Here is a 15,599-nt window from a genome sequence, read left to right as displayed (position 1 = left end):
TCATCCTTACACCCACTAAAGGAAAGAGATTCTACAACCCATACACCCAACAGCATATTCATCCCCCAAAGTGTCATATGACTGACAGAGAGGTTATGGTCACGTCAGAAAGGTAGAACAGAGCTATAAGAATCACTTCAAGAATTATCCCTTACTTATTCCTTCATACTTTTTAAAATGAAATACTTAACTATACTCCAGGTCCTATGAGCAACTATGTTGAAAGATGAAGCTATAATACAAACCAGCATAAGACTCATAACATACCTCCACCAAGAACTTTGAGCCTTGTAATTTCTGTAGTATTTTCTCCACTATAAAATGAAGAGGAACAGGAGTGAAGTACTATATATGGATGTCAAAAAAAAAATCGCCTTTCTAAATGTTTAGAATATAGAAATTTTCCTATCAAACTTTATATAGAAGTTATGTAGAGTCATTCCCCTCATGGCTCAGTGGTAATAAACCCAACTAGGATCCACGAGGACACGGGTTTGATCCCTGGCCTCACTCAGTGGGTAAAGGATTTGGAGTGTCTGTGGGGTAGGTCACAGACACAGCTTGGATGCTTCATTGCTGTGGCTATGGTATAGGCTGGCAGATGTAGCTCTAATTCAACTCCTAGCCTGGGAACTTCCATATGCCACAAAACAGTTATGCAGAGTTCTTCTATAAACAATTTCACATGGACTAACTTTTACTACTAAAAGTTATTCAGCTATAGCAAATACGTCCCCAGTAAAATGGGCAAAAATGTGAATATACGTTTGAAAGCTTATCCCCTGATTTTTTTTTTCATCTGAAACTTGAAAAAGTTAGACTTAGTTTCACACATTCACCCCTTTAAAATAACAATCTGAGGGTTCCGATTCTGTGCAAGATGGTGTAAGCATACTTTTTCTGGTCTCTCCCACTAAATCCAACAAGAGACCTTGCACAGAAGGCACTGAGCAGCCATCTGAAGTTTCTGAAACGTAAATGACAGCAGAAGAATGGGGGGAAGAAGACCAGAATCCAAGGTAACATCAAACCATTAATGGAGTTAATTAATTAACCTGGAGTTTTGCCCTTCAATATGACCTGGCTTTTTTATTTGTTTTTAACCCCCCCTCTGTAACCAACTAGCCTTGACTCGAAAAGGAGCACAAAAGCCAAAAGTGCAACTGAGTTCATACAGAGCGGCAAGGGTAGACTTCTCTTTCTGATCTAAGAATCAGAAAAGGGTACTCTTTGAAAGGTCACAGAGGAGGGAAATTCACTATTATTTTCCATTCTCTCCAGTCCCAATACCCAGGCAATCACGCAGTGGGTGGCAGGAGCATGGCCACTGCAGGTGTCATTTTTCTCTGTCTTCCACCAACTTGGCCCCAGATGCCGATACAGCTGGAAGAAGTACATAGAACGGGGAAACTAAAGGCCCACTTTTCTGCCTAATGGGCTGGAAAGAGGGGACCTCAAGAAAATAAAAAGTATCAGAAAAATCACAGGAAAAAGGGAACTCAAGAAAGCAATCTCCGGAGTTTGCTGTGGTGCAGTGGGTTAAGAATCTCACTCATCTCAAAGGCTTGGGTTGTTGCAGAGGTGTGGGTTCAGTCAGTTAAAGGATCTGGCATTGACACAGTTGTGTTGTAGGTTGCAGCTGTGGCTCAGATTCCATCCCTGGCCCAGGAACTTCCATATGCCTCAGGTGCAGCAGGAAAGAAGGAAGGGAGGGAGGGAGAAAGGAAGGAATCTCATAAAGTTGCATATAAATTGCTGGGTTCACTTCTGAGCTGTGTATTTATAGATCTGATCTTAAACAGCCTAACACACATACACTTCTGGGCTGTGTATGTATAGATCATATCTTAAACTGTGGAGTTAACCACTGCATAGATCCCACACTGGCCACTGGGTGGTACACATGATGAACAGGTCCAAACAGCACTACAAAACAGGCTCTGAAAACATAACTGATACTGGAACCACCACCCATCGAAGGGGAGTCCAACTTTCAAACTGACCTAACCGGGTCGAGTGGCTGCAAAAATGAAAAAGAACAGTATTTCCCTGAGGATGTAACCAAAACCTAATCTCTTAATATGCACATATCCAGAACACATGAAAAAATTACTCAGCATACAAAGAAACGGGAAAATGTTATCACTAAAAGGGGAAAAAAAATCAACAAACACCAATCTTGAGATGACGTATAAAATGAAGTTATCAGATAAAGATTTACAATCAGTTATTGTAACTATGCTGCAAACCGTAAGGTCGAGAAATGAAGTGAAAAGTAGAAAGTCTTGACCAAGAAATAAAAGCTATAAAGAACCAAAAGTAAATTTTAGAACTGAAAAATACAGTGACTGAAGTAAAGTGTGTTTTTTTTGTTGTTGTTTTGTCTTTTCTAGGGCTGCTCCTGAAGCATATGGAGGTTCCCAGGCTAGGGGTCTAATCAGAGCTGTAGCCGCCGACCTACACCAGAGCCACAGCAACTCAGGATCCGAGCCGCGTCTGCAACCTACATCACAGCTCACAGCAACGCCGGATCCTTAACCCACTGAGCAAGGTCAGGGATCGAACTCGCAACCTCATGGTTCCTGGTTGGATTAGTTAACCACTGAGCCACAATGGGAATTCCTAAAGTGTTCATTAAATGGGCTCAAGGACAGAATAGAGATACAAGAGCAAATAGTTAAAAATAGATAATTAGAACTTAACCAACTGAAAAGCAAAGAGAAAAAAGAAAAAGACCAAAAAAATAAAGTCAGAGCCTCAGGGACCTGTGGGACAATACTGAAAGGCCTAATTATTTTACCAACAGAATCTCAAAAGAGGAGGAAAAAGAAAAAATATTTAGAGAAATAAATGGCTAAAAATGACATAAACTGACAAATTAAAGAAGCTCAGCAAGTCCCAAGAAGATAACCTCAAAGAAATCCACACCCAGAAAAACTATGTTCTGCTGAAAATTAAAAATAAAGAAAACGTCTGTAAAAGAGCCAGAGAAAAATGACATATTACATACATATAATAATTCAAATGACTGCAGATTTCTCATCAGAAACAAGGGAAGCCAAGATGACATTTTTAAAATGTTAAGGGAAAAGAAATGTCTACCTAGAATTCTATCTGGTGAAAATATCCTTCAGAAATGAAAAAGAAAGACATTCTCAGATGAAGGAAAAGGAAAATAACTGGTCTCAAGCAAAATGCTCTAAAAGAAACACTAAAGAACATCCTTCAGGTGGAAGGGAAATGATACCAGAGGAAAACCTGAAGCATCAGGAATGAAAGAAAAGTAACAGAAATGGTAAATATCTGGGTAACTATAATAGATTATACATTCCCTCTTAAATTCTTTAAAATGTATATAACGGTTAAAATGAAAATTTATAGGAATTCCTGTTGTGACTCAGTTGTAATATCCTAATATCCATGTGGATGCAGGTTCGATCCCTGGCCTTGTTTAGTGGGTTGAGGATCCAGCATTGTCATGAGCTGCAGTGTAGGTCGAAGATGAGGCTTGGATCTTGTGTTGCCATGGAATAGATTGGTAGCTGCAACTCCATTTTGACCCCTGGCCTGGGAACTTCCATATGCTACAGGTGCAGCCTTAAAAAAAAAGTTATAAACATTACATTAAAATATCACATCAAAAAAAATTTTATACACCTCACTAGCAAAATACCAAACAGTTCAATTTTTTACAACAGGCAGAAGATCTGAATAGACGTTTATCCAAAGAAGACATACATACGGCAACATACATGTGAAAAGATGTTCAAAATAACCAATCATTAGGGAAATGCAAATCAAAACCCTAACGAGATATCAAATCATACCTTGTCAGAATGGTTGCCATCAAAAAGGAAAGAAATAACAAGTGTTGTTAAGGATGTGGAGAAAAGGGAACCCTCCTGCTGTATTAGTAGGAGTGAAATTAGTATAGCAATATGGAAAATAATATGGCAGTTCCTCAAAAAATTAAAAGTAGAACTACCATATGAGTCAGCAATTCCACTTCTTAGTATTTATCTGAAGAACACAAAACACTAATTGCTATGGCTAGGACTGCTAATACTATGTTGAATAAAAGTGGTGAGAGTGGGCATCCTTGTTTTGCTCCAGATTTTAGCAGGAAGGATTTCAGCTTTTCTCCATTGAGCATTTACTATCTATGGGAATCTAATATATGGCACAAATGAACCTGTCTACAGAAAAGAAACTCATGGACATGGAGAACAGATTTGTGGTTGCCAAGGTGGAGGAGGAGGGAGTGGGATGCACTGGGAGACTGGGATTAACAGATGCAAACTATTGCATCTGGAGTGAATAAACAATAAGGTCCTGCTGTATGGCACTGAGAACTAGAGCCAATCATTTGTGATGGAAGATAATACGAGAAAAAGAATGTATATACATGTATAACTGGGTCACTTTGCTATGCAGCAGAAATTGACAGAACATTGTGAATCAACTAAAATTAAAACTTTCTTTTTAAAAAAGGACATATGCACCCATGTTCACTGTAGCATTACTTACAATAGCCAAGATATGGAAACAACCTAAGTGTCCATCAATGGATGAATGGTAAAGGAAATGTGGTGTAAATAAATACAAAGGAATATCATTCGGCCATGGAAAGACTTGCCATTTACAATAAACTGGCTGGACCTTGAGGGCATTGTATTAAGTGAAATAAGTCAGACAGAAAAAGATAAATAAGTACTATATGATCTCACATGGGGAATCAGAAAAAACAAAAAACAAAAACAAAAAAAAACGAGCTCATAGATACTCATAGATACAGAGATTAGCATTGGTGGATGCCAGAGGTAAGGAGTGAGGAGTGGGTAAAATGAGAGATGGTGATTAAAAAGGCACAAATTTCAAGTGATAAAATAACTCATGGGGATGTAATGTACAGCATGGTGACTATAGTCAATGTACTACATATTAGGTTGCTAAGAGTAAATCTTGAAGGTTCTCGTCACAAGAAAAAAAAATGTGCAACTATGTATGATGATTAATGTTAACTAGACCTATATTTTGGTGATCATTGCACGATACATATAAATATCAAATCCTTGGAGCTCCCATCATGGCTCAGTGCTTAACGAATCCTACTAGGAACCATGAGGTTGTGGGTTCAATCCCTGGCCTTGCTCAGTGGGTTAAGGATCTGGCATTGCCATGAGCTGTGGTATAGATCACAGACACAGCTCAGATCCCGCCTGTGTCTGTGGTGTAGGCCAGCGGCTACAGCTCTGATTAGACCCCTAGCCTGGGAACCTCCATACGCCATGGGTGTGGCCCTAAAAAGACCAAAAAAAAAAAAAAAAAAAAAAAAAAAAACCAAAACAAATCCTTAGGTTGCATACCTGAAATGAATATAATGCCATATGTCGATTAGATCTTAATTTTTAAAATATTACGTAATACATGTCAGTGGATATAATATATATAAAACAACTGTGACATAACAGAGGAAAGTAGTGGGAACTCTAAGATGGTTAGATTTCTACATTCCAATTGAAGAGGCAAAATGTTCATTTTAAATAGATTGTGAAAAGTTATGTACATCATAACTCCTGGAGCAACTAATAAAAAAGATGATACAAAAAGATATTGTCAAAATCTCAAAAGAGAAATTAAAAAGGAATAATAAAAATATTCAAACAATACACAAGGCAGGCAAAGAGAAACAGAAGAATAAAAAAAAACAGAGGGAACAAATAGATACCTCATAATAAAATGGTAGTCAGAAATCCAAACATTAATAATTACGTTAAGTGTAAATGGTCTAAACACAGAAATTAAAAGGCAGATATTGTCAGAAACTGGCAATGGCCAGAAGCAAAACTGACTGATTAGATCATTACTGTTTCTTACCTACATGTTCCTGTGAGGATCATGGAAATGTCAACCTTAACCTCTGACTCTACAAGTCACCATTTCCAGTTCTTCCTTTTCACTTATGTCATTAAATCGTTAAAATCAGTAATTTCTCTGTTATTTATTAAGCCTTCTCATTTTTCCAATTTCTCTACCAAATTTTCTCACAATTTGGAAAAACATAAATTTCCTGAGATATTTATGAAAGAAATTACTTCATAGAAAGTTTTTTCTCTATGATGTGTCCTATCCTAAGAGAGATTAAAATTTTCTAGTATTAGTGTGTGTTTTTTATTTCTCTGCATGTCCTATAGCGTTTCTTTTTATAAAGGTAGTTGCTTTATTATTTGGAGTGCAAATTTTCATTATATTCATAACTTCATTAAGACTTGTACCTTTCAGTATTATAAAGTGTATTTTGTCTCACTTAATGCTTTTCGACATTGTCTGATGTCAGGATATCCCTGATTTCTTGTTGTTTGCATTTTCTCATATTTTTATTTTTAGCTTCTTGCAACATTTTATTTTCAATGTCTCTCACAAGCAGCATAGTTTGCTTGTTCTTTGTTAAACAATCTGGAAATGATTTTATTAATAGATGAGTTAATTTTCATTCATATTATTGATAATGACCAATTTGTTCTCAATTCTGTCATTAGGTTATAGTTTACACATATAAAAATTAAACATATGCAAGATTTTAAATAGGTAAAAAAATAAAAAACCCCGCAAAAATGCTCATTAACCACATTTCAATTGATTTTTGACTCTGGGTACATAAGTAAGGACCTATGGTTTTGCTGACTTGCCAAATCTGCCACTATTAATAACAACAATAACATTCTCATAGTTTCAAGATAAAAAATACCTCAATTCAGACATGTAGATGGATAAACAAAAGGAGGTTGTTCCAGTACTGCCAAGGCAAACTCAAACCAATATGCAATGCTAAGACACAGAAAAGAAAGTTACTCTTGAATAATACTTCTAGGTACATGAATGCACTACTTAAGTCATAGAGCAGAATTATTTTAAAACTTAGATTTTAAAATGGATTAAATAGATTGTGATTTGTTAGTGAATCATAAAAAAACATTTTTTAACTGAAATGGGATGCTACTATAGCAAGGGAAAGTACTGTATTATGAAATTTTTGTTTCAATTACATAAATGTGTTAGTTTGCTAAAGCTGCCATAGTGAAGTACCAGACTGGGTGGCTAAAACAACAGAAATTTATTTTCTCACAATTCTAGAGGCTAGAAGTTCAAGATCAATATGTCTGTCCAAAAGGGCTGCTTACATTCTGAGGCTTCTCTCATTGACTTATAGGTGGCTATCTTCTCCCATCATTTTCACACTGACTTTCCCACATGTATGTGTCCTGATCTCTTCTTACAAGAACACTAGTCAAGATCTGATTTTAACTTACCTCTTTAAAAACCTTATTTCCAAACATGGGTAATTCAGAGAGACTGGGGGTTAGAACTTCAACACATGATTTTGCAGAGGACATAATTCAGCCCATAACAATATGTTTATACACGCATATGTATACGTATACTCTGTCATAATTTAAAAGGTTGAAAATATCTTAGAGGACTCTGAATAAATATTTTAAATGTACTTTAGTATACTGAGAACTTAAGGGGTCTAGCCCTAATAAGATAATGGAGTTTTAGGACTCTTTCATCTCCGTATCTCCAGGCCTTAGCAAGACAGTTTAGAATTTAATTCATTTCCCTGAGTTACCCTAGGGAAACTCACACTGGAATCATGGACATTCCTATGAACATTCAGTACTTTTGCTGAAGTTGTCACTCAACAATGACCTGACTTTTTTTTTTTTTTTCCTGTTTTTAGGTCACACCCTTGGCACATGGAAGTTTCCAGGCCAGGGATGGAATCTGAGCTGCAGCTGCAACCAACATCACAGCTATGGCAACATTGGATCCTTAACCCACTGCACCACAGCGGGAACCCCAAGCATTATCTGAATGAAAAAAGAATGTTAGTGTTGTAGGTCTGAGGTGCGTTTAGGAGTATAAAAGCTCTAAGGGTTATGTTTTCATGTTTTTGGAGAATGCTATCAATTACTATATTGACTTCCCAAAGTACCAATTAAACTACATAAATTTAAAGGTACAGTGTCTCTTTTCTCTCTCTAATCACAAAGCCCTCAAGTATCTGAAAGTGGTTTGGTTGATGGCTAACTCAGATACTGAGGGCCTGATGAAAAATACTGATGTTTCAAATTCTCTAAATTCATTCATCACTCATTTTAAAGTGCACTATACTACACATATTAAGCTGAAGACAGGCAAAAATTAATACATAAGTCATAAAGTGTTTTAAATAGCACTTCAAGAATACAAACAACCACTCTTTACATTTAGGCCCCATGTCTAAGAAATTTTCTTAATAATTTAGATTAGAAACATTCCCAAATTATTTTCCACTGAATTGTAACATGTCTGATGATCAGTTCTGGATTCATACACTGCCAACAAGTTCACTGAGTTGGCTCAGGACCATAAAATAAATGATGATGTAATGAATAGGCCAAATCAGGCCACCTGAAGTCTGGAACAGTATTTGGTCATGTCACTTTTGAAAACCATTGGAAAAGAGTCCAAATACTTGTTTTGTCTGAGTAAATGATTACTTTCAAAGTCAAACACATTAAAGTCTGGTTTCACACCACTGGAACTCTTAAATTTAATATCTTTGCATTTCACTGTTCTTATCCCAACAATTTTAACTACCCAGGGCACACCTCTACCTTTCTCAATAAGCCATGTTCTTTCATACTTCCAAACCTTTACACACGTTGCATACTGAGAGGCAAAAAGCCTTCCTTGTTCTTTTTCTTCACAAAGACATTCTTTAACCTACATCTGGCATTTTGTGAAAGAGCTATATGAAAGATTGCAAAGGTCATATGATATCAATCAAGCTCAGAGTAAAATGTAAATCTGTCTCTCCCAGAGAGAAGAATATATTTTCGTTTTTTACTAAGAAATTCATAAATTAACACAACCATGTTTGTTTTATTAAATCAAAGTCAAGGGTGAAGGGAGTAAAGAGTATCCCCTGAAGAAAAGAAGTACTCTATAATTGTTCTGGCACAGAGTTGTGACTATATAAAAGTACTATTATATATCAATAATTAGTTGCAGTAATTTAAAAAACTTTTTATAATGTATAACTCAGAGGAGTTCCTGTCATGGCACAGTGGTTAATGAATCCGACTAGGAACCATGAGGCTGTGGGTTCGATGCCTGCCCTTGCTCAGTGGGTTAATGATCTGGCATTGCCATGAGCTGTGGTGTAGGTTGCAGACGCGGCTCAGATCCCGTGTTGCTGTGGCTGTGGTGTAGGCTGGCAGCTACAGCTCCAATTCGACCCCTAGCCTGGGAACCTTCATATGCCACGGGAGCAACCCAAGAAATGGCAAAACGACAAAAAAAAAAAAAAAATTAGTATGTACTCTTTAATATCTGAGTGGAAAGGTAAAGCAAATCATATTACAATGGAAATGTACATTCAAGTATGAATCTTATTCATTGCTATATCCCCTGCACCCAGAATATCACCGAGCATACAGTGGGTTCAGAATAAATATCTGAATATTTGCTAAGTTTTAAAAGAGAGAAATAAATTTGTGATTCTAGTTTACAAGGACAGTAACTGAAGCTAGTTGAGGAAAATCCCCCTTGAAATCTCACAAATGCCAATTCAAAGAATTGGGGCTTGGGTTCATTTCCTCTGCACACAAAATCTTAAAAGTTCATTCCATTATTTCGCATTTTCTACACTTACTCAAAAGCTAGGACATCAGAACGTGAAGTGAAAAATCTCAGGCCTATTCCTCTCAGCAATATTCTCTGTACTTCCTATCACCAGTGCTCAAATCAAATTCACCCTTCTACTCATTAGAGCAAAACATTTTTTGGTTCTGTGCTATCGTATATTACAAAAGAAGTAGACAAATACGGAGGTGTACAGCTATACGTCTTCATTACAAATGGCCTTCACATCATCAGGATTTCACCTTAAATAAAAATATATCTGGAGTTCCTGTCATGGTGCAGCACAAACAAATCCAACTAGGAACTATGAGGTTGCAGGTTTGATCCCTAGCCTCGCTCAGCAGGTTAAGGATCTAGTGTTGCCATGAGCTGAGCTGTGGTGTAGGTCGCCGATGGGGCTGGAATCCTGGGTCGCTGTGGCTGTGGTGTAGGCCGACAGCTGTAGCTCCAATCGGACCCCTAGCCTGGGAACCTCCTTATGCCTTGGGTGCGGCCCTAAAAAGAAAAAAAAAAAAAAAAAAAACCACTTCTCAAATTGCCGAGGCAACCTCAGAGAACTGTACTAGGTGAAAATTTCTGAATGATTCATTCTAGTACAGTTTACAGTGAAGAAAGAGAGGACGTTTAAGGTAACTTTCCTTCATAGTCATCAGCCTTATTTCGCTTTTTTCCCCTACAACACATTTAATTAAGTTCTTGACATATCAAGACAAACAGCGACAAAAGCACTTGCCCCAGAAGCTCATTTTTCAGATTTAAAAGTTAACAAGTTCACCAAAACTGACTTAGATAAAACACCCACCACTATCTTGAACTGCACGTAAATGCCTAAAACATCTTTGTGACATTTACTTGTAGGTCACATTATCATTTAATCATAAAGATAGAGAAACCATGTAAAAACAAGTTAACTATGATAGAAGTTAGTGTTTTCTACCATTGCACAGACGAATAAAGCTAACCAATAAATTGAAAAATTAAAAAAAAAGTGTAATCATTTTTACTGTGTGTAGAATTTTAATTTTGAAGAGTGATTTATGAAACATTATTTTCCTGTTTATTATTGACCAGTCTTGAGGGGAAAAAAAGGAAACACAACTCAACTAAATCAGAAAGTATCCTTGATACTGAATTAGATAAGCACACATAATGCAGGCAAAAATAAGCACCTCAAAAATAGTTTGGGCTGTGAACAGAAAGAAACCGAATCTTCTAAGTGTGAGGCAGAAATACTTCTCTAAATGCTATGATGAAATCTTACCTGGAATGATGAATACTTGAGTATACAAAGAGTAAGAGCCAGACATGAGTTTTTTTTCCACCACCCCCTTGGGATATGGAAGTTTCCAGGCCAGGGATCAAATCTAAGCACAGCTTTGACCTATGCCACAGCTGCAGCAACACTGGGTCCTTAAGCTGCTGCACCACAGCAGGAACTCCCCAGACATGAATTTTTACCAATGAAGAAAGATTCTATTTCTCTTTTTTTAAATGTCTTATTTTTAAATTCAGATCACATCTTCTGTTAACGTTGACACCAAGATTAAGCACCTCCCAGAGGCTGCCCAGAAAATAATTAAAATTTCATGGGATGGTCAGGCTTAAACTAAATTTCAACTTTTCTTACTACATTCCATTACACAATGTAATGGTATATGAAGTCAACTGAGCCTTAGACTTGGATGTGAATTTACTTTCAAGAAATTACATTAAAGAGGATAAATGTCTTAGGATAATGCCTACACTATCAGTTAAAAGCTCCCTTTCTTTCTTTATTTAGTCTTTTTTTTTTTTTAGGGTCACACCCATAGCATAGGAAGTTCCAAGGATAGGGGTCAAATTCGAGCTGCAGCTGCCTGCCTAGGCCACAGCCACAGCAACTCAGGGTCCAAGCCACATCTGTAACTTTTACTGCAGCTCACCACAACGCTGGACCCTTAACCTACTACAAGGCCAGGGGTTGAACCCATGTCCTCATGGATACTAGTCAGGTCCATTACCACTGAGCCACAATGGGAACTACAAAGTTACTTGCTTTAAAAGCTGAGTTTTGTTTGGAAGACAAAAAAAAAAAGTTTTTAAACATGGCTCCTTAATTCATTCAAAAAACATTTATTTAATGTCTACTGAGCAAAATTCTGTCTGAGGATTATGATTCCTGCCCTATGACAATCAAAATCAAATAAGAAAATAATAGATATAATGCACTGAATAGCAAATGACATGGTACAACTGAAGGCTTAAAAAACAGAGGTATTAAGTAATAATAAAAAGATTAAGGTTATTAAGAAAGTCTTATCCAAAGAGCAAGGTGAAATCAACTCATGGCATTTTAATTGTAGGAAGTACACACAGACAAAAAGGACAGTATTCTGAGATTCAGCAAATATATTTGAAACGGAAGGTCAGTTGGGGAACTAACAAGATAAATCTGGAGAAGATATGTAAACCTAACTGACAGATTGCTTTTACATTCAACAGAAGAGCAAATAATAACATACTTAAAATACTTAGAAGAGTAACAAAAGAAAGTGCTAATTGATGAAGATATTTCTCAATACCTACATGTAGGACAGACCCTAATACTAAAAATAAAACCAGAAAAACTGCTGCAATTACCTAAAGGTGAGGTGATGAAGATCTGTGTGACTATAGCTGAAGAAGGCTTAGTGTGGCCAGGTGACTTGCTGGGGGGTAAGATTTACAAGTATTTCTTTGCAGCCAAGGTTACCACAAAGAATCAATAAAAATTCCTGGGAAACTTAAAGGCCCAGAGGCCTTCAGAGCAAAGCCCATCAAGAAGATCCCACAGCCACAGTTTCAATGATACATGTGATGATATTCTGTTAGTTCCGTGAGGTACCACCCAACTGTGTTAGAAATGAACAAGAGTAAAACTTATTTCATTAATCAACCCAAAGCTGGTGACCTAGATTTTAAATCCAATTTGATACTATGCAGACAATACAGTTCAATTACACATTCAAAAAATGTGTTCTTAACACTGATGCATCTTAATACCTTTGGTGAAAGATCTCTGTGACAATAATAATCTTAAGTAGATATTAATCCTTATTTGTAAATAGGAGTTGAAAGAACTTCAAAATCATATGTTCCTTTTTTTTTTTTTTTTTTGCCTTTTAGGGCTGTACTGGAGGCATATGCAAAATCTCAGGCTAGAGGCAGAATCGGAGCTGCACCTGCCAATCTATGCCACAGCAACCTACACACCGCTCACAGCAACACCTGACCTGATCCCCGACCCACTAAGGGAGGCCAGGGATCGAACCTGCATCTTCATGGATACTAGCTGTATTCGTTTCTGCTGCGCCACAACGGAAACTCCCCATAAACTCTTGATGTAAACAGTAAAAGTGTAATTATTCTTGCTCAAGAATTGCCTATTCCATCTACCCACTTGAGACAGACACGCTTTCCCCCAAATTGAGGAAATTCAAACAGGTTATACCACTCACACAATTCTTCTTAAGTGGCAATCCATTATTTGGTCATAAATTACAGCTACACATGAAAGCCATAAATTGTTTTGTCACATTAAATTCTCCCTTTCTACTGAAAGTAGGCCCCAGCCTGCAAAATAATAAAAGAAAAATCAAACTAGCAATTAAAATCAATTCGAAGGAATAACGGGAAATATATAAAACTTCATGATGCTTTATGACCACAAATAATACTAAACAATCATAGATCAATAGAAGTTGCTTGTCACCACAAAAATCAAAAAGAATGCCCAATAGCTATAATTTATTAAATCAAAGGAATCACAAGGCTTCAAGCCATTAATAATGATCAACAAATCACTGCCAACATGCGGAGGGGGGCTGAGGTTCAGTTCTTGATGCAAAAAGATGTCTAGTAAAGACAGTCCCAAAATGACTCAACAAGCCTCTGTACCGACTGATGGCATTTTCTTTGCACTAAATAAAAAAGAAATATCAAAAGCACACCCTTACACAAAAAGAACTATCCAGAGATCCAGAGACAAGCCTGGCTCTAAAATAAGTGTGACTGCTAAGTAGCTAGATAAGCAAATTTATAAATTCCCAGGTGTACTCATTTGCGAGCACTCTCAGGTGTTTATACTACATTACCAGGGAAGAAAAATGAATGGCACGAGGATCTGAAAAAGGGTCTCCTGCACCTAATTCCCCTTTTAACAAAAAGAGGAGAGGTCTGAAAAAAAAAAAGTAATGTTTAGAAAACCAGATTCAAAACACCTGGAAGGGTTTTACCCACAGTCCTGCTGGGTGGGACAGGGATTCTGCATCAGGCCACGCGGTGCCGGAGGCAGAAGCCACCCACCACCTAGTCTCAAGCCCCTGCAGAAACAAGAAGGCCTTGACTTCCAGGTTGTTCAAGTAATTGCAGACTCTTAAGAACACGTTTTCGTCCAGTCTGGACTAGTGGAGCCACTTCTCTCCACAGCAGCCTCCAATCGTCGCCACTCTGAGCGGACCCCGTCCGTGGGTGGCACATCGAGGCTGAGCTGGCAGCCCACCTGCTACCTTCACAGACGGACTCAACTCACTCCGCGACCACTGCTTTACCTTGGCTTGGCTCTCGGTCTGGGAGAAGAGAAGCCAAGTACCTAAACAAGTTACATCTCCTCCTTTCCCCAAGCAGGATGCCGAGGCGCGGACCCACAGTACCGCCTCCCATCACACTGCCAGGTACCGACCCGAGCCGAGGCTGGGGGCGCCCCGGAGGCCCCAGCCGCTCAGCAGGGTTGCTGGCCGGGCGGCGTCCCAGGAGTGGGGTCGGAGGGGCGAGGCGGCCCGGCAACCGCGGACTGGCCGGCCAGTGACCGTGACCGAGGAGGGCTGGCGGGCATACCTTGTTGAGATGGGGGATCCGCGTCACGGCATAGCCGCGCTGGAGCGTGTGGCGGCGGCGGGGGGCTCGGGGCTCCATGGCGGGCTGGCGCTGGGGCGGTGGCACTGGGCTGAGCGGTCGGATGCTGCCGGGGCGCCCGAGCTGACTGCGGCGGCGGCGGCGGCGGCGGCGGCGCGGGGAAAGGGCCGGCGGCTGGGGGCGGGCGTGGGTGGCGAGAGGGGGTGGACGCGGCGGGAGGAGCCGGCCAGAAGCCGGTGTCCCAGCCGGGCAGCCTGCGAGAAGCGCTGAGTCATGGCAGGAGATCAGGCGAGCGGCGAGCGAGGAGGAGGAGGAGGAAGCGCGAGGCCCTGGCGGCGCCGCTCCCTTTCATGCCTAGGGTCCCTGCTCGCCATCGCTTTCCAGCCACAACTGTCCCAGCCCATCCCTGCGTGGAACGTGGCACGGCGTTGTGCACACAGTGCTCTCCTTGGTTCAGAGAACCAAGTAGGGAGCAAGGTCATGTCCCCCCGCCCGACCCGCGGGCACCATCACCCTTGGCCAGGATGGCCCCGCAGCCGCACCCGCGGGGAGGTGGAGAGAGCGTGGGAAGCGAGTGCTTCGGGCGGAGAGGACAGCTGCTCAGGCACCAAGGGGCACTTGGGGCAGTCTGCGGGAGGCCTCAGCTGTTTGATGAAAACCAGACTTCACTTCTCTCTTCCTATAGGCTCTCCGAAACACTCCATCCACAATTCTGGATGCCAGCCAGGCCCGGGGGCTGTTGGAAACCAACCTTGACCCAGAAAGCCCAGGCTCTGGTAGAACTGGGAGAAAGGGAAGGGTGGAGAGTGCGGGCCCCGAAACCACCAGAGTCTCTGTGGAACATCCCTGGGCTTTTATTTTAATGCCATTAGAAGAAAAGACAAGGTGCAAGTGTTAGGAGCCAATGAACTGTCCCATTTATCTTGTATATATTGTTCCGGAGAGTTCCAGAAGCCAGGATGTTTAAGAACCTCTCTGATTCATGAGGGGTAACTCAATCTTTAAGGGCTTTGGTTTCTTCTTAGATAAAACACAAG

At 39.7% G+C, this 15,599-nt stretch overlaps 1 protein-coding gene across 3 annotated transcripts in view; it reads right to left on the bottom strand.

The window, feature by feature from the left end:
- The window catches only part of ME1 (malic enzyme 1), a 190,397-nt gene extending 175,215 nt beyond the window's left edge, over positions 1 to 15,182 (bottom strand). For 2 of the 3 annotated variants that reach the window (XR_014836814.1, XR_014836813.1), the window contains exon 1: positions 14,545 to 15,182. Coding sequence is in view for 1 of the 3 variants with exons in the window: in NM_001444616.1 (NP_001431545.1) it covers positions 14,545 to 14,622 (78 nt within the window). In the remaining 2 variants the exon portion in view is untranslated. 3 annotated transcript variants of the gene reach the window in all.
- Positions 15,183 to 15,599: the final 417 nt, after the last annotated feature.

This window comes from Sus scrofa, chromosome 1 (genome assembly GCF_054392235.1).
Source record: "Sus scrofa isolate SSC_HxYL_T2T_F1_AM1 chromosome 1, Sscrofa_HxYL_maternal_Yorkshire_Landrace_v2.0, whole genome shotgun sequence".
Classification (NCBI taxonomy): domain Eukaryota; kingdom Metazoa; phylum Chordata; class Mammalia; order Artiodactyla; family Suidae; genus Sus; species Sus scrofa.
Note: the sequence above shows the minus strand (reverse complement) of the source record. Positions and strands in the feature narration are given on the sequence as shown.